At 38.3% G+C, this 18224-nt stretch overlaps 2 protein-coding genes across 2 annotated transcripts; both read right to left on the bottom strand.

The window, feature by feature from the left end:
* Nucleotides 1-4102: 4102 nt before the first annotated feature.
* LOC130742640 (flowering time control protein FPA-like) lies at nt 4103-11561 on the bottom strand (the record flags this gene model as incomplete). The annotated part of the gene is made up of 5 exons (XM_057594745.1): nt 4103-6689; nt 7404-8000; nt 9023-9093; nt 10946-11191; nt 11307-11561. Coding segments are annotated over 5 exons (2445 nt in total), but the record flags the coding sequence as incomplete, so codon positions are not given.
* A 1770-nt stretch (nt 11562-13331) lies between these two features.
* LOC130748454 (hydroxyacylglutathione hydrolase 2, mitochondrial-like) lies at nt 13332-17439 on the bottom strand. Its single transcript, XM_057601672.1, has 8 exons — nt 17163-17439; nt 16360-16545; nt 16005-16208; nt 15451-15574; nt 15217-15317; nt 14191-14265; nt 14002-14100; nt 13332-13870 (listed from the first exon to the last, which is right to left on the bottom strand). Exons 1-8 carry the CDS (start codon nt 17214-17216, stop codon nt 13724-13726), a joined length of 990 nt encoding a protein of 329 aa, XP_057457655.1. The 5' UTR covers nt 17217-17439; the 3' UTR covers nt 13332-13723.
* Nucleotides 17440-18224: the final 785 nt, after the last annotated feature.

The raw sequence follows: 18224 nt of genomic DNA, 5'->3' as shown, positions 1-18224 counted from the left end.
AATCCTGATACTGCAGAAAATGAAATGATAAAGTTTTAACATGAGAAAATCCTGATACTGAGCAAAAGGGAGTAAATAACAAGTGCAACTGAGCATCATCTCCACAGGCAAGTCTGATTGTCCCTGTCTCTACGTTAATGCTAACTCAACCATCATCATCACCTACAAGTCCATGCAGAAAAAAGAAGAAACAAACGATTAGGATCTTGTGTCAATTATTTCTGTACACATGTCAATAACTAATAAATACTTTTGCCCATAAAATTGCGCAAGTTGCTGCAGCCAAACAACATTTCAATATCACAATGGTGACAGAAAAAGAAAAGAATATCACAATGTTGAAAAATAGTTAAACCAGTACTAGTGCATATTTAGATATATATGGTACAAAATCATTGAACTTAAAATCATGGTAGATAAAAACAACTTCTTCTAAACTATGTTTTTCGCTATCATAATTTTGACTTATGATTTCTACTGTGTATCTAAACATATATTTAGTCCAGCTAACTCAATGCAAACAAAATTATGAAATCAACCACAAAATATTCGTTATGTCGAATGCGAAATATTCCATTTGCATGGGATATGATTCATATAAACAGGCGTAAAAAGTAGCAGAAATTAATTAGAAAACAGAGAGTCCAAAAACTAAACTTCTTTTAATTAATATTCTTAGTCAAAGCCTTATCCATTGATGTACCAAAAAAGCCTTATCCATTGATGGAGTTATATACCACGATTCTTAAATTGAGCTGAGGTTATGTCAACGCTAAACCATAGTATTCCTCATAATTTGAAACATGACAATCCATCATTAATGGCTCGGGAATTTGGAAAAATCGAATTGAATCCATTGTGGAGAACACTTAGGACTCTAGAAAGTGACACAAAATGGACACCAAACGCACTAACATTCATCACTTGAAGTCTCTGTACCGCTCTGCTTCTCCCCCTTGGGGGATCCTCTTTTACCGTTAGGGAGGTTCTTTTTCTACTGGCCTTAAAGTGTTTTTCTCCCACAATAAGTGAGTTTTTCTCACGCTAGGTGAGTTTACTATCACATTAAGTGGTTTATTACCTAAATAAGTCTCATTTTCACCATTATTTAGCTGACCCCATAACCACCCTTCCTTAGCCAAGAACCACCAACAACCTAGCAAAAACCACAACGACCCAACCAAAGAACCGCTGAAGTCCAACCCCTCATTTTCATCACCACCTCCACACCTCATTGGAGATCTATGTCTCCCCTAACTAAGCACCACAACTACTAGCCAACCACAAACCTCACACCATTGCTGGAACAAAATAGGGAGACACCACACTAGGCGATACCATCGCAGTCAGCATTACAAAGCCTCCATTGTTGCATCCTCATCACTTCAGATTGATCCATAATTTCCATTGTCCTTGACTTATTGCACCCACTAGTAGACCACATCCCTCCACCACCCCTCTAACCAGCGAAGCCCCTCACCGTTGAACCCATAATCCACCAATGCAGAACCATTTCCTCATCGCCACAACCCCACCAACTAACCCAAACTCACGTCCCACATCATACCGCATCAAGCCACGCGAAGTTCTAAAAATAAGGGGCACCACACCAAAAAATAAGAGGAAAGGGAATAGAGAAATCATAAAGCAAAGCAAAGATGAAGGGGGCAACGATTCCACTCAGGATGCTCTGAGCATTCGCAAGCGACACTTTTGGCATCGGAAAACCTAGTTATAACACGTGGTGGTGTGCAATAGAGCGAACATTGACAAAGCGTGTGAAGGGAAAAGGGTAATGGTTGGATGGTCGTACGACGTTGTGATGCAATTATAGTTGGGCGATTGGAATTTCGTTGCTCATACACAATGAGTGGCTTAACAAAGAGGGGAAGGGAGACAGTCGAGGAAGGTGCCAAATTGGTGGCTTGGTTGTGACGAGGAATAGTGGGGTTTGCAGGTCCTAGAGTTGCTACAATTTTTTGATTTACAGGGGGTGCCAAGTTGGTTCGATGAGTGTTTTGGGACGATGCGATGGACATAATGGTGCAGTTGGTTGTGTAGAAACAAAGCACAACTAGGTTTTCATGGTAGGGTTTTGACAAGGTATGTTTATGGGTCGATTCTACTCTTTGAAGTCACTTTATCCATCAGGTATCCGGTCATTAATCCAAACCATCGATAACAAAAAAAATTAAAATATGTGATGGGTTAAAATGCTCTTAAACGAGTGAAGAACCCATGCACCAATTCACCTATGACAAAATCGATAATAAGTTCCAAATAATTTTCCCATAGCAAACAAATTGTATCCACGTTCTAGCATATCATAATAAAAGTATTAGTCGACGTTTGGCCTAACTTCTTTTTGTCTTAAAAGCTACTTTTAAGTAAAAGCTTAAAATAAGAGCTTTTAAAAAAAGGAAAAAGTTTATCAATTTTTATTTTAGCTCAAAAGCTAGTTTTGATTTAAAGGCTATTTTACAATTTGTAAATTTACGACAATGAGTGGTCACATGACACGATGGTAGAGGGGTTAGATAACGTAGATAGTGGGTGTCAGTATTATCTAATACTGATGGCGGAGGTGGCGATGGCTATCTGGTGGCAATGGTGGTTGTGGTTATGGTGGTGACGATGACGGTAGTGATTGACGGTTGAGGCAATGACAGTGGTGGTGGTTGTAGGTAGGTCTTATTAATGGTAAAGGTGGTGGTGGCGGCATTGGTGGAGGATTAAGGTGGTGATGGTTGCAGTGGCGGTGGTAGCGGTGACGACAACAATGGTGGTGGTGGAGGGCGGTGGTCTTATTAATGGGAGAAGTGGTGGACTGGTGGTGGAGGTGAAGGTAACGATGAAGAAGGTGATGGTGATGGTGGCGACAACAAAGTAATGTTGGTGGTGGTAGTGAAAACGACAGTGAAGGTGACGATGGTGGTGGTAAAGGTGGTGGCGATGGTGGTGGTGGCTAAGGGCGGTGGTCTTATTAATGGTAAATGTGATGATGATTGAAGGGTGGATGTGGTGATGAAGGAGATGGTGGTGGCAGTGGTCTTATTAATGGTGGAGGTGGTAGTGGCGGTGGTGGTGGAGGGTGAAGGAGGCAATGGTGGTCACGGTGGCTGGGACGACAATAGTGGCAATACGATGGTGGTAGCGATGACGATGGTGGTGGTTTGGTTAATGGTAGTGGTGGTGGTGGTGGTCTTGTTAATGGTGGTGGTGGAGGTGGTGGCGGCGGTGGAGGGCGAAGGTGGTGATGAAGGAGGCGGTAGTGGTGGTTGTGGCGGAGATGATGACGGTGACGACGGTGGTGGTGGTGGTGGACAACAATAGTCTGATTAATGGTAAAGGTGGCAGTGGTGGTGGAGGGTGAAGGTGGTCGTGGTTGTGGTGGCGGCGGCGGCTGGGACGGCGACGACAGTGATGAAGGTGGTGGCGGTAGGGGAGGTGATGGTAAAGAGACCGTGTAAGAGTACGACACTTTGACCTCCATACAAAAATAAGTTGCTTTTTGAAAAAAAGCTCCTCTTAATACCTTTTTTTCTAAAAGGTTACTTATCATATTTTTCTTCAATAAAAATAAGTTACTTATTTTTCAAAGAACTTATCCTCAAATGTGTTTGGCCCAACTTTCACTTCTAAGGAACTTTTAAGTCGTAAAAAAGCTGGGTCAAACGCTACCTAACTGGATTGTGTTAATCCCAATTATATTGGAAGTTACATGGATGAGCACAGGACATGCCATAGGCATCTATCGCAATCACAAGGATTATCCGAATCCCATAAAAGTAGAAAGTTTTAGGAGGATTGTAATTTTCATCAAAATTATCCTGCCTAAAATAAAGAACAAAATCAACAAGCTCGCTCATGAAGGAGATTTTCATAAGCCACAAGTCAATTAAAAATCTATGCTATCAAGCCAGTTGGAATAAGGACAGATTCGTGGTTGCTATACATTTATTGGAAATCAAGTAATTTAACGAATCTCTGTACGATCCCTTAATAGCAAGGAAACATAGGGGAAGTTAGAATTGGCATTTGGTACCAAAATTATTTAGATCCAGTCAACCGATCCCGAGTATGGTTTAGCTGGGAAAGAAGTAAACAGTGGTAACTCTAAATTTACAAATTTGATAAGTATCTTCACATAATCTTTGAAAGGACATTAAAGATCCTTACATAGTGAAAATTACAGCTTGCAATGAAAAAGTTATAATGATTCAATTCCCAACCATAAAAGCTGTCTTCTAGGGGGAAAAGTCCTCCAATCCTACCACTAAAAAATATTGGCATACAAAAACTTGAAACTAAGGTTATTACCATGCAATTGCAGTAGAGCAAAGCTCACAATATTCAATCAAATGAGAAGCTAAGCAATGGCAAATTGAACAAAAGTAGAAAGAAATTTTATGACCTATAATGACGATAGAGGACACGAAGCAGTATGATGGAAATCTAAAGCAGAATAATTCAAATCAATCAGAAATAAGTACACTGTAAAAATAAAAAAATAGACGCTAGAAGGAAAAATAAACAAAAGTGTGTCTACTATAAATGAAGTGTTTACTAGACTCCATCTGATCCATAATGCAAGGATCCTAATCTGCAGCTGTCATGGCAGATTTCCTGTACAGGGGATAAAAACCCCATAAGTTGTACTACCCCATGTCATGTTTGATTTAATGAAGCCTAAAACTCCTTAGCCTAGCATAATTAATTATGCAAACCTACCAAAGAACACCCACGCTAATAAGAAATTGACAACAAAAAATTTACCAAAAGAAAAACAGCCTAATGACAACTTGTCAACAAAATCTACCAGTTCCAGTCTTGCACTCTCTCTTCAAATCCATCCCTACCCCCAAAAGCATAAATGGTCAAGTGAAAGCACATCAAAGGTTTATATCATAACTAACACTCCCTCAAGTAATAGCACTTTGGGGTTGGAGCGTGGACAACCTGGGTTGAAATTTAATTTTTTTCTTTAGAAGAATGGAAGCTACAAGAATTGAAACCTAATGTCCACCACCACCCCACCACCCAAAAAATAGAGGTAACCTGTTCCAAGTGAACCCATCCTCAATCTGGATCACAAGAGTTTCTCACAAAGTCATTTAAATTGCCTAAGAGTGCTTAATTTTTCTTTTTAAGTTCCAATGATAAAAGTTTCCATAGTGATCATGTGAGATTATGATTTTCAGGTTAACAATCGAAGATGGTTTACCTTTGCCATTTGCTACGAAGCCATGCAACAAGCCACAAGCAACATAGTTTACACATATGGCATAATAAGACTTGGGAAAAAAAATATGATGACATCTCTAAAATCATTCAACCTTAGTCTATCATGATATAAAGGATTTCTCCATTTAAATGAATTAGCCATAGGATAGATACTTACAGAAAGCAATTCTTATTGTTGATTTCCTGGCCCATGCCCTCCTTGTGGTTGCTGTTGCTGTATTTGGAGAAGGTTTCTAGCAAACTGTAGGGTTGACTGGTCTCCAAAGAAAGCCAGTTGATGCTGCTGCTTTGGAGGCTCTGAGTTAACGCTGTCTGCTGTGTCCGCTGTATAGGGTGTCACAGTTTGTTGCTGTAAACCATTAGCACTGGGAACTTGAGTAGATGGGGGAATAAAATTACTAGGTTGCTGGAAGCGATTAGAACTATATAAAATTGATACATCTGTTCCCTGAGTGCTGGCGGAGACATCAACATGATACTGCTGACCCACTTGAGGAGATACAGCTACCTGTCCACTTTGAGAAGGTATGGTGAAATTAGGCATGGGTTTATATGAAACAGTACCTAGCTGCTGCAGGCTGGCAGCAGTATCTTGGAAATGATAACTATCTGAGCCAGAGACCACTTGAGCATAGTGGTAAGGAGTAGAAGCTGGTGGATAAAAATGATATTGAGCACTTTGAACGTTATATGAACTCCCAAACTGCTGAGGATGATGACTAGTTGGATATGTAATTTGATGATCTTGTTGTTTCCATAAATGAGCTTGGTTTCCATCATTAGGTGCAAAAGGAGGAAAACGTGGCTTCACAGTCGAGGAGTCAACTGATGTCTTTGCAGCAACAGTGGCAGATGATTGTGTTGTTGCAGGGGGTAAAGAAGTTAAAGTTGCAATAAGCTCAGGTGTTAACAATTCAGAAACAGTATTGTTAGGAGGAACAGGACGAACTGAATAGAGCCCACTTGTAGCACGATGATCTGGTTTTGAAGGAAGCTTAGAATCTTCATGCAACAATCTGTTATAATCAACAGGTAAAACCTGTTCCTGCTTTGCAGAGATTGAACCATACTCAGCTTGCGTAGGAAGAATATGCTGCATATAATGAGTTGAGGGTGAAGGCAAATGCATAGATTGTTGCATTGGTGTAGTACTAGGATTTAGCGGAAATTTGAGAACTACACCATATAAACGTTCAGGTCCTATGACTCTCAAAACCTTCGTCAAGAAATCCGAAGGTGGGACTAAAAATAAACGGGTGTTATCAACAAACTTGACAACACCAGCACAGTTTTTTGCTTTGAGGTAGTTAATGAATTCAGTAAATGAAGCAAAATCAGCTTCGCTATCAGGGAGAAAGAAAACAACATCAAAACCGGCTGCATCAGCATAGTGCTCTGTGAGCAAATCCAGTCTTATCTTAGCTGCACAATTGATGACATCAGGACTGCAGCAAAAGCACAGAACAAACTTTAATTACCAGAGCAACAGTACCCTGAACAACTACATGCAGGACATCAAAACATTGAAGGGAGCATGGAGGTATAAACTATAAAGAAAATAGAGAAGACAACAAACAATTTTCAGCTGCAGACAAAAGTAAACTTTAAGAGTGAATAAAGTGATAACTTTCCCTCGGCAATAGCACAAAATAACGTCATTGAAGGCCCAACCAAAAACATTATATCTCCAAATCTTAAACTAATGCAAAACCACAATTTGGATGCTAAACAAAACCAAGTATTTTCAACATAGGATATTTTGTAAAATTTTAATAGAAACAATATCATTGACAGTGCTCATAGCCTCAAGTTCAAGATAAATGGTATCCTGCACAAAAATAAATTATCAAAGCAAAAATTCATTAATTGTATGCAAGTAAACAAACTCCAGGAACAGAAGACTTTGCAGAATCAAAAGAACAAAGGAAAGAAACATCATGCAAAGGACAAAAAGTTCATGTAGCATAAAAATTTCTCTGCAGTAAAGAAACATCATGCAAAGGAAAGATTGTATGTCACATGACACCTCACTACTAGCAATGACAAAAATGCAAATGCAAAAGAATCCATCAAAAAAGCACCAATTCTAATGAACATTGCAATTTCGTCCATCCTGTCTTGGATTTCCAAAAGTAAAGAAAAGGAAAAATTATACTCACAGCTCAGTCGCTATCCCTTTCCCAATAGGTACACATCTAGCACGACACATGTCTGTACCTCCTTTTGCAATTATTCCACGCCATATATGATCAACATCAAGTTGGACAGAAGTCACAGAACCAGTAAATGCAGCTGAGATCCTATTGCCGACCGGACCAAGGTGACTCTTTGGACCAGAACCACCTCCATCAATAACAGGATCAATTCGATATGTCTGTTCTAGTTCGAACCCATGGTTATCGATATTCCTTGAAAGATTACCAATAGGAAAAGCACCATTTGTCCTTGAACGTTTAGAATCTCTCTGAAGTTGGTTTACGCCAAGTAGATCCCATGCACCAGAGGTGGATCTTGTAGGAGGCCTAATACCAGGCATAGAAGAATGATGCATTCCTGGTGCGGGAGGAGATGGCCTTTTCCAGTTTGGACCGATCTGATTAAACCCAGGAGCAGAGATAAGAGGATCATGACCTTGAGGACCAAAAGGGCGCATTGGTGCAAGCGGCAGCTGTCCAGGAAAATGATTTGGAACCCTAGGACGATTATGACCAAATGTATCCATTGGCAGAGGTTGAAATGGAAATAACACAATCCACCTATTTCAATAAAAAAATGAAAGCAAACGTCATCATAACAAAGCTGATATAGCTCCCACCCAGAAACACATCGAATCAATCAGACAAAGGTTTGATTTAAACTACAGAATCCAAAGTTCTCTTTATAATTACTTAATTACAAATATTTACCAAAAGTTGTTTACTCAAAAATGGAATATTGTTCAAGGTTGTAAAGATTAAGATAAATCACATAAGATTTCACACTCCAACAATCATCACCCCAATCACAGCCACCAAATGGATTTGATCGGGTTCAGGAATGATTTTCAATCGAGCTTCTAGATGAGTGAAATGAGACGATCTATACGATTTGGACGAGACCACCATTGAAGGTGGCCGATCAACCCATTTTTTGAGTGGGCAAATGGGGAAAAAACTAAGCCCACCCAAAACCTAAACACCCCAAAGGCCCATTTCAACTCCGATGACTATCTTTCGTTTAACCCCTTCTCTCATTCTACCTTGTCTCTCATTTGACCCCTTTGATCTGCTTGGATCCTTGGTGTTTGATATGATACAAGCGATTCATGATACGATACAAACGATTCAAGTGCAACTCAGGGGAAAATCGATACACACATGCGATACGTATCGCCAGACCTCAAAAACGTATCGTATCGGTGTATCGTACGATACTTACTACCATGCTTTTGACGACTTGAGGACTTATTTAAAATTATGAAGGTAATTAAATTGGTCACAAATTCATTTCTAAATATACTTAATATAATATAGACCACATTTTTTTAGGGGCATATAGACCACATGTTTAAATCTATAAATAAGTAAAAAAATAAGTAATTGCAAGATAATATAATAAAAATCTAATTTGACAACAACAACAACAATAATAATAATATGAATTGTATTCATTTAAATAAGATGGTTTGTTGGCCTTAAAAAGCTTTCTGAATGGCCTAAGCCTCACTTTATAACTAAATAGGCTTTTGAAAAAGCAAAAGCCTTGGCCTAGTTTATTTATTAATTTTGTCTGGCCTGACCTGATGTAGGCTAGGGCATAGGCCCCTGGAACGGCCTGACGTATTTCCATCCCTACTTTGAAGCATGGATACTTCATTTCGTGAGTCATACACATACATATTGAGTACATACACATGTTGGATTCAGTTGGATATGAATCAGGTAGGTACCGAAACATTTAAAAAAAAAATCTAATATGCATCTCGAGTACATCTCCAACTAGATTGGATACAGCTTGACTACTAGCTAAGCCATTTTTTCTCCCAAAGCAACACACTTTTCAGTTGGGATTAATTTTTGTTTTTCTCTTTGTTCCTCATTTGCCTCCTCATGGTTGTCAATAACGCAATATATTAGGGTGCCACATCGCGATATATTAAACTCTCTTTTGGGTGATCTCGTGAGATGTCGCGATATTACCAACGAGTTCACAAGAGAGCACATGATAGGATAGTAAAAAAAAGTTGGAACAGGGCAAGGTTGTTAGTGGCGGATGTGGCCAAACACGTCATATATTACAAATAATGGCGGGATATCGGCCTTGATGGAGATCAAAAAACCGCCAAGAGAACTCGCCATGGCGGCAATGTCGTTAATTGCAAATGGCGGGACATGGTGGAAAGCCAAAATCCCGCCATAGATGACAAATAATGGCGGAATATGACGGAAAAGGCGGCCATATGGTGGGATATCGGCCATGGCGGAAAGCCAAAAAACCGCCATGGGGGATATTTGATAACACTGCATGGCGGATATTTGATAACACAGGAACAGTGGCATTTTAGAAACTTTGCGCTTAAGTATTAGGGTTTTGCTTTCATCTTTCAACGCCCAATCCCATTTGGAGCTGAACACCATCAACCCCCCTCTTCTCTCTCGCCAGCGACCAGCAACCACCGCACGGACACCATTCCGGCACGGCGACCCATTATCTGGCCACACCTCTGACTCTCTCCCCTTCAATCTTCTTTGAACGGATTAAGTAAGGGAGTTGCTAATTGCATGACTCTCTCCCCGTTCTGTTTTTATGAGTTGCAGTCTACTTAATGTCTTGTTAGTTGTTATGACTTATGAACCTTAGATTTGGATATTTAGCAATTTTATGCATGGTTTTAATTGTTATTATTAGATGATTTGGTTAATTTTATGCTATTATTGTGTCTTCATCATTATTATGGCTTTGTAAATATTATTTTTGCATGTGTTAATCTCTTACAAGATCACAGTACGAGATTGCCCCCTCCACGAGATTACGTAAACTCTCGAGATTGAAACCTTGTGCCTCCTTACTCAATTAGAGCCATTTAACCAGAGATGAAACAAGAAAAAACAGGTATTGTGGGCAAAAAATTTAAAACATACTAAACAATATTAATTGACACATAATAAACACTATTCGAGTCTTGTGGAAGTAATTTTTCAGTTTTATTCTTTTTTGGTTCGGCAGTTTGAGATATAAAATATTAGTATTAAGGGATGAATTTTGTTTGGCAAGAGATGGAGCACAAACTTTGTTCAAGCACAACGTATTGATATTTTTATTTTGGGGGGGGGGGGGGTGTTCCCTACTTAACCAAAGGCAGCTCAATCCCTGCATTTGACAAGTTTATCATGCTATATTATATAAAGTTCAATTTCACACACATAGTGTGTGTGTGTGTGTAACCCCCGAGCATGTGACCAAGCAGGCAGGGTTGATCTAAGTTAACCAGTGTGTGGGGTTCGAGCCCAAATATGTAGATGCATTGAATTGAATACTCAATGGAGATTTTTGCCGGCTATACCGATCCTACCCTGCCCTACCCGACCCTAGTACAATATACTTGTGGTCTAGACCAAAAAATCATATATATAGTGATCCTATGTAGAACATTGATACATGTAGCATTACTAGAACATTGAAACAAAACATTCTCTTCTTAAAAAGCAGAAAACAGACATACTTTCTTTGTAGATTGTGACCGGGGGAAGTCGACGCGAATCTGACCCCCGCCTAAACGCTTCCCGTTCATGACTTTCATGCCCCGAGTAGCATCCTCCAAATCAGGAAACTCAACACAGGCAGTGTTGCGGTCTCTGAAGAACCTAAACTCCACAACATCACCAAACTTGCGAAACTCCACCTCCAATTCTTCCTTCGCCACAGTGGAACTCACACCACCAATCCATAGATTCTTACACAGTTTTTCCTAACAACAACAACAATGATAATAGCAACATGATTGGTTAACAGAAACATAAATTCATCATTGACAGTGAAAAACTCAGCAGAAGAAGAGATTAAGAGAAGAAGGAAGTACAAACAGGTTTTGCGAACTCGATTCTGATGGTGAATCCGCGAAGAGGAGAACCTTGCGATGTGGTTTTAGCGTCTTCGACGCGGTTGAAGAAGACGAAAGCGTAACTCCGAGAGGAATAGGAGGTGACGCTGTCGAGTGCGAGAGATTTCCGACCCGGAGGTTGTTGGAAGGGCCCCCGCAGTCGTGGTATTCCGGCGCCGATTTGCTCTGATGTGCCATTGCCGTTGTTCAATAACCGCTTCTTCGACGGTGGGAGGGTTCACCGAATCTTACAGCGGGCACATGTCACCGCTCACCCCTATTCCAGGTGCTGTGTTTTTTGTAATATTCATTTTTTTTAAAGGTATGCACCACACTTTAAGAGTGGTGCAATTTTACACCCTTTACTTTAACCGATTATAGCAGGTTAACACATTATTATTTTTTAAAGAAATATTATCATTAAAAATTTGTTATATATTAAATTTTTTTAAAAAAATATGTGTTGACATGTTATAACAGGTTAAAAAAAGTGGTGCATATTAAGGGTCACCTTTTTGAAAGGGTGTTCTTTTAATATTTAAAAAAGACAAAAAGTGGATTAGTTGCTAGTTCAAAACACCTTATTATTGCCTTCTTAGCGAAGCATGGAGCGGAGCAGGATATGCCTTTAGTGGTTATAGAGCAACCCTTGGAGGGTTTGAGGTTTTTGGTTTTGGCTGATGCCTTGGGAGTCTCCTCTGTGAGGCCTTAGCTGTCCTTTTCTTTATGGAATGTACCAAAAAAAAAACACCTTATTATTTGAGTTTATCAATTTGTTTGGTACTAAGTCCTAACATCGTGATGCTGATGTAATGACTTCGTTGTTGTTTTAATTTAATAAATATCATGTTTTCTTTCAAAAAAAAAATGTACTAATATGGTCTTGTATAAACGTATCCATCAATCCATTCATATACGTTAAAATGATTGAATATTTATAAAAGTATGATTATAAGTTATTTGAAACATTTTATCCACCACTACGCCACCAGCCCACCACCACCCTTCACCATCGCCAATCGTTGCTACTATCGCGCCACTGCCTCCATCTTTCACCACTACCATTGTCGCCACCACATTAGAACCACCACCCTCCATCACTGTTACTGCCACCACCACCACCCTACAACAATACCACTACTACCACTATTGCCGCCCCTCCCCCCCCACAACCGCCAATGTCACAATTATCACCCTCCACCACCATCATCACCACCACCACTACTACTGTCACCTCCATCGCCACCATCACTACCATTTCCACCAACGTCATCACCACTATCACGACCACCACTCTACACCACTGCAACCACCACCCTCCACCGCCACTACCACCATCACCCTCCACCAAATATATGTATTTATCTGATTGACAGTTTGAGTTGTAAGAGCGTGAATTAAGGAGCGGAAGATTCAAGGATAAGTTATATAACAGCCTAACTCCTCTAAAAATGATTCCCTCTCTCATGATTTTCCATTCATCTAGATCTCTCCTTATCATCCACAAGAATCACAATCTTGACTATGTAGGCGAGTCTGAAGGGAGACTCGCCCATTAAACAATGAGATAAGTCTGATAGGTTCATAAGATCTTATTCAATTGCCCAAACCCAGTTTCCTTTGGCCTCATCTAGCATTCTTCGAATGCTCAAAGGATAAACCTAGATTGTGTCTTAGCTTACCCAATTAATTCTTATAAAATCTATTCTAATTATCAAAGTACATAATTACATATATATTCTATCAGTCATCAACCTATTTTAAAATAGTTTACATTTTTATATACATACATATTTACAACTTACAAGATCCGCTAGTTAATAACAATTTTTTAATGTTTAGCTAATAACAAATAGATCAGTGTCAAAGGTCACAATCTTATTACATTTCGTGGCTAGGAAGGCCGTTTCTAAAATGATAACAACAGAGAGTGAGAACTGAGAACCACATGAATTGATACGTCAAGTTACCCTAAAGAAACAACCAAACAATGTCATAATCACAAATAGAACCAAAAAGGATTAATAATCCTCAAGTGACAAATCTCTCAAGCACCAATAAACCAAGGATCTTCCATATACATCCATTCAAATTTTGAACCCCATCTTGCCAACAAACCACACATTCTTTATCTAGTTCACTAAAATAACTTCCAAATGAACTCAAAACCAAAATTCATAAACCGTATTGAGAAGATAGCATCAAGCATAACAATGTTCCATGATGGATCATTGACCTACTCTATACAAAAGAAGTGCATATTTGGAAACCCTTCTACAATTGATTCTATAACCAAAATCAATTAAGGGAAGAAGCATCTGCGCATCTGAATTGATTCTGGGTTATTAGAAGCTAATCCAAACATGCCACAAGTCTCTTTACACTTTTAAATAAAAAAATTTAAAAATTATCTTTTGCTTGCCGTATGATAGCCAGGGCTTCTATATCATCTGCTGTGGCTGCAATCTTTAAGGATTGCCGGATTTGTGCACTGGATGTACGGAGGAATGGATTACAAGCCTTTTCCATCTTCAGCGTGGTTGGAATCTGGAAAAACAGTAATTGGTCATTTGGTTAAAGCAAAACATAAAAGGATTCAAACACACTAACAAAGCTTGATAACAGTGATTTGTGGCGCGTGAAAAATATTAATAATTAAACGTGGTTCAACAACTTACCGTGGGTAAGCCTTTATTTCTAAGGGAAGCTACATGAGCAGCATAAGCTTGAAGTTCCTTGTTTTCAGGTTCGATAGACAGTGCAAACTTTGTATTACTCTGCCAAACCCAAAGCATCAATGTAAATTCCGCAGCACTTGGGCTAAGAAAACAAAGTTATATGAAGGATGAAAGTAGAAAATAACTAACCAATGTGTATTCGTGTCCACAGTATACACTTGTAGCTTCTGGCAAAGACATGATCTTGCTTAGAGAAGATAGCATCTGTAACATGGATGAAATTCTAAATAATTGAAAATATAACATCTTTTACAGGCTTATCAAGTGACTTGACACGCAAGAATTGGCTTGCATTCACAACCACACATTGCATCAGCATATTTACTCATGAATATCCAATATTCTCATAACTCATGAATATCCAATATTCTCGACATAAAAGTATGATGTGCACATCCTCACAAAGACATATATTCAGAGAACAAAATGGAAGCATTATTGTAACAATAACTAGACAAGTATTTAATCATGCGCAATGGACATCGAGTGATCCATATAGCCGACCTCACTTCGTGAGATAAGGCTTTGGTTGTTGTTGTATTAATTTCTTAATCAGACAATAACTGTTATTGAATAACACAGAAAGAAATGGCACAACATATGATTCAATCAAACTTTTCGTACACTTAGATTGCAATTTAAAAATAAAAAACATATAATGGGTTATGGAAAAGACTCCCCTAACCTCATCAAATATAAGGCCTTCCAGAAATAAGTCAAATAACAGTAACATATTTTATACAGGCATCTTACATTCACAGGTTGTGAGTTGCAGAAAAGGGTACCAGTTATCCCAAAGTCCTCATTTAATTGCAATTCAAATTTAGTCCAATAATGATATGTTCACACCTCATTTCCTTTCATTTTATTTCTATCTCTCTCCTCTTATCATCTATCACATCTCATACTTTCTCTCTCTTACTTTTTCTTTTCTTCCTATCTCTCTCCTCCTTCCACCTCTTTCCACCCCAAAGAAGGGGGTGAAAGCAACATTATTCAATCTAGTCCCTTTAAGAAGGTATTCCAAAATTTCAAGGACTTCAGACAAAGGGGTAAAACAAGATATACAAACTATGAGACATCAAAGATGCAACGACTTACGACTAGCTCAAATCTTAAAATGAATGTGGAAAAGTAAATGCAATTCAATCCAACCTGTTCTGGGGTTCCTTCAAAGAGCTTGCCACATGATAAGCTAAACAAAGTGTCTCCTGTAAAAATTGCCCCAAATCCAGGAAAGTAGAAGCTAATGTGGCCTGCTTCAGCATAAATAAATAGAAATTTAGCAGGGAAAAAAAGAGCCACAAAAGACTACGCCGCTTTTAATAAAAATCAAGTAATCAACATTAAGATGATTCACTAAAACTGCAAATAGGGCATGAATGTGACCTCGGGTGTGACCAGGCGTGTCCATTACATGCACCTCATGGCCAGCAAACATCCACTTATCACCATCATTCAAATAGATATCAATCCCAGGGATCCTTTCCTTGTCAGCTCCCGAACCAATTACCTTAGCAACAAAGGAAAGGTTAACATTTACCCTAAGTATAATGAGTAAGCATATAAAAACTACATCAAATGTTGCTTTTGGATAATCTAGATCTTTTCCTTAAGTAAGCATAATTTAGAAACACACATCACAGACTCCAATCAACTCTTCCAAATTGTTTGATTTGTCACAGAAGTTCTTAATATGCCAAACTGTCAATAACTGATCCATTCAAATTTGCAACACTTTATTTTGCCAAATTTCATAGTTATTAGGCCAAACATGAATGCTAAGTTGGACAAGAGGTAAACCCCACTGCTAATCTATTCTATACAAGGGGAGTTGTATTTCAAACACAAACAAACTCTTGTTATTATTCTCCAATGCTATTCACTGAAATTACATAGAGAATATTGATAAAAAGTGGAGCAAGAAGATATAAATACCATACCTTTGCTCCATATTTTTCTTTCAATTCCACATTTCCACCAGTGTGATCATGATGGTGGTGGGTGTTGAGTATGTATGTCAAATTTCGTTTTGTCCTGCTCAACGCATCTATGATAGGCACAGCTTCAGAAGGGTCAACAACACCAACTGTACCCGTATCCACATCATGTAAAAGATATGCATAATTGTCCCTCAGGCAAGGTACCTAATTTTTTTTCAAAAACATGATAACATATCACAAATTAGGCCTACGGCATATTTCTTGAGAAACATTATCAGCTTGGGCAACTTGACGATAATACTTAATCCAATTGCACCATAACAATTTATAAAAGCAGTAAGAGACCTGCTCTCACCAATTCAATCTGCAACGAGGAAGACATATTTGCAACACTGCAAAACCGAGCCACTCTGAGCGAGCGACTAGCTCCCCCACGCAGTGTTTTCAACGGAGTAGAAAAGAACCTCATAAATCCGTATAGAAAGTCTTTTCTAAAGCAAAGCTGTCTCACATCCGGCCACACGCTAAACCCAGTTCTCATCTAAGAAACAGAAAATAATCAACCTCCATTGCCAAATAATCAATAGTGAGTGACCTCTTCAATCAAAGTAATAAGTCAAAAACAACTCTAGCTATTGCTGATAGGTTACAATCACAACAAACAAACAAACAAACAAATGATACAACATATAAATGCAAAAGCGTAACTGAAGCAAGCACCTTAAAATTAAATCTAGAATTGCATTGTAACATAACATGATAGCAAGGAAAATCCAAATACATAAGCCAAATCAAATAATGAAGACACATATAATCATATAATTCTCAAATAAAACAAGCAAACCAATGTTTTTCTAATAAAAAAAATACATCTATCAATGATTGAGTTGCTACGGTAAAACAAATCATGACAGGGACCAAAAACAAAACACAACACATTCATACCATTGGAAGACAAAAAAAAAGATTTTTTTTCCCTCTTGTTCCCTTGGAAACTCAAATGAAAAAAACCCCACATGAAATTTTTAGTTTTTTCTTCATAATTCACCATAATTTACGAAAAAAAATTAAAATTTACAACAACGAGATAGACAAAATGGAGAATTATCATCATGACGAATGAATAAGAAAAAAGAGGGAAGAGAGAGAAAGACAAACCCTAGAACAAGGGAAGGTGGCCATGGCAGTTGAAGCTTTGGAGAGAATCTGCATCTGGGAAATGAAAATTGGTGGGTTGACTCAATTCAGTGTTGGGTTGAAATTGAAGATTTTTCGTCCTCTTGTATCTACTACTACCACCGTGTTTTGCACCACCACCTCTTGTTCATGTTCATCAACATTCATTCATTTTCACATCATGTTGTTGTGTCTTTCTCATTATATATGATTTTGTTTCTCGTTTTTGTGAGGTGACGAAAGAGTATCCATTTTTCAATCATCACACGACCTCATAAATTTTGGCAAATATTTAATGTATTAATGATTCCACGTGGACAACTTGTTTCAAATCATATCATTTTTGTTTTCTTCGGATAATCATATCATCGTTCTAAGTTCATCAAACTCGCACTTCATTGGATTTCGTTTGTTTAAGTGGTTAAGTTCAAATGTTTAATAATTGGATTCGATCAATATTTAGGGTTAGTGAAAGACGAGTACAGCTCGTCCCAACTTGTCCGGTAAACCCCACTTAACCACTATTTCAAAACAGGATTTTTCATTTATATAATTACTTGGAAATACATTATGCATGCCACCTTATTTAGTTAACGCTATGTCACTTGCTTCTGTTAGAAATTATATGGATGGTCTAAAATTGATGGTGATACAAATTTGAGGATGCAAACTGCTCGTTTTAAAATAGTGAGATTAAAATCGCACAATTTTTTTGAAACAAACTTATTAGTGAAAGATATAATGAGCATAATTTTTATATTTTGTACATCAGAAAGATAAATTACTTTTTCAATGATTGATCCATGAACCTTTCTCTCGATCTATATGTTCACAACCCTTACCACTTCAACTATATATATATATAAGGAATAAGCTAAATTTTTGTGAGCCTACGTAATAATTTTGATTCAGATTTTATATCAGTTGATATTTTAAGTGGAGTTGGCCAAGTTAGGTTGTCAGTGTGAAAGGGAGATCATCTGTATGGTGGGTGACAATGATGATGTGTGATTGTTGTCTTTGAGTATCTGGCAAGAGGCAAAC

The sequence above is a fragment of the Lotus japonicus genome, chromosome 3 (genome assembly GCF_012489685.1).
Source record: "Lotus japonicus ecotype B-129 chromosome 3, LjGifu_v1.2".
Classification (NCBI taxonomy): Eukaryota; Viridiplantae; Streptophyta; class Magnoliopsida; order Fabales; family Fabaceae; genus Lotus; species Lotus japonicus.
The sequence above is the reverse complement of the archived record's forward strand: the minus strand, read 5'-3'. Positions and strand labels throughout refer to the sequence as shown.

Excerpts from the sequence above, each read along its gene's own strand:
- LOC130748454 (XM_057601672.1), bottom strand. The coding sequence starts at position 17,216 with ATGCAGATTCTCTCCAAAGCTTCAACTGCCATGGCCACCTTCCCTTGT. Across the intron at positions 16,209-16,359 it reads CCTCGTTGCAGATTGAATTG|GTACCTTGCCTGAGGGACAA; the intron begins GTGAGAGCAGGT and ends AAAAAAAATTAG. Across the intron at positions 13,871-14,001 it reads GAAATAAAGGCTTACCCACG|ATTCCAACCACGCTGAAGAT; the intron begins GTAAGTTGTTGA and ends CTGTTTTTCCAG.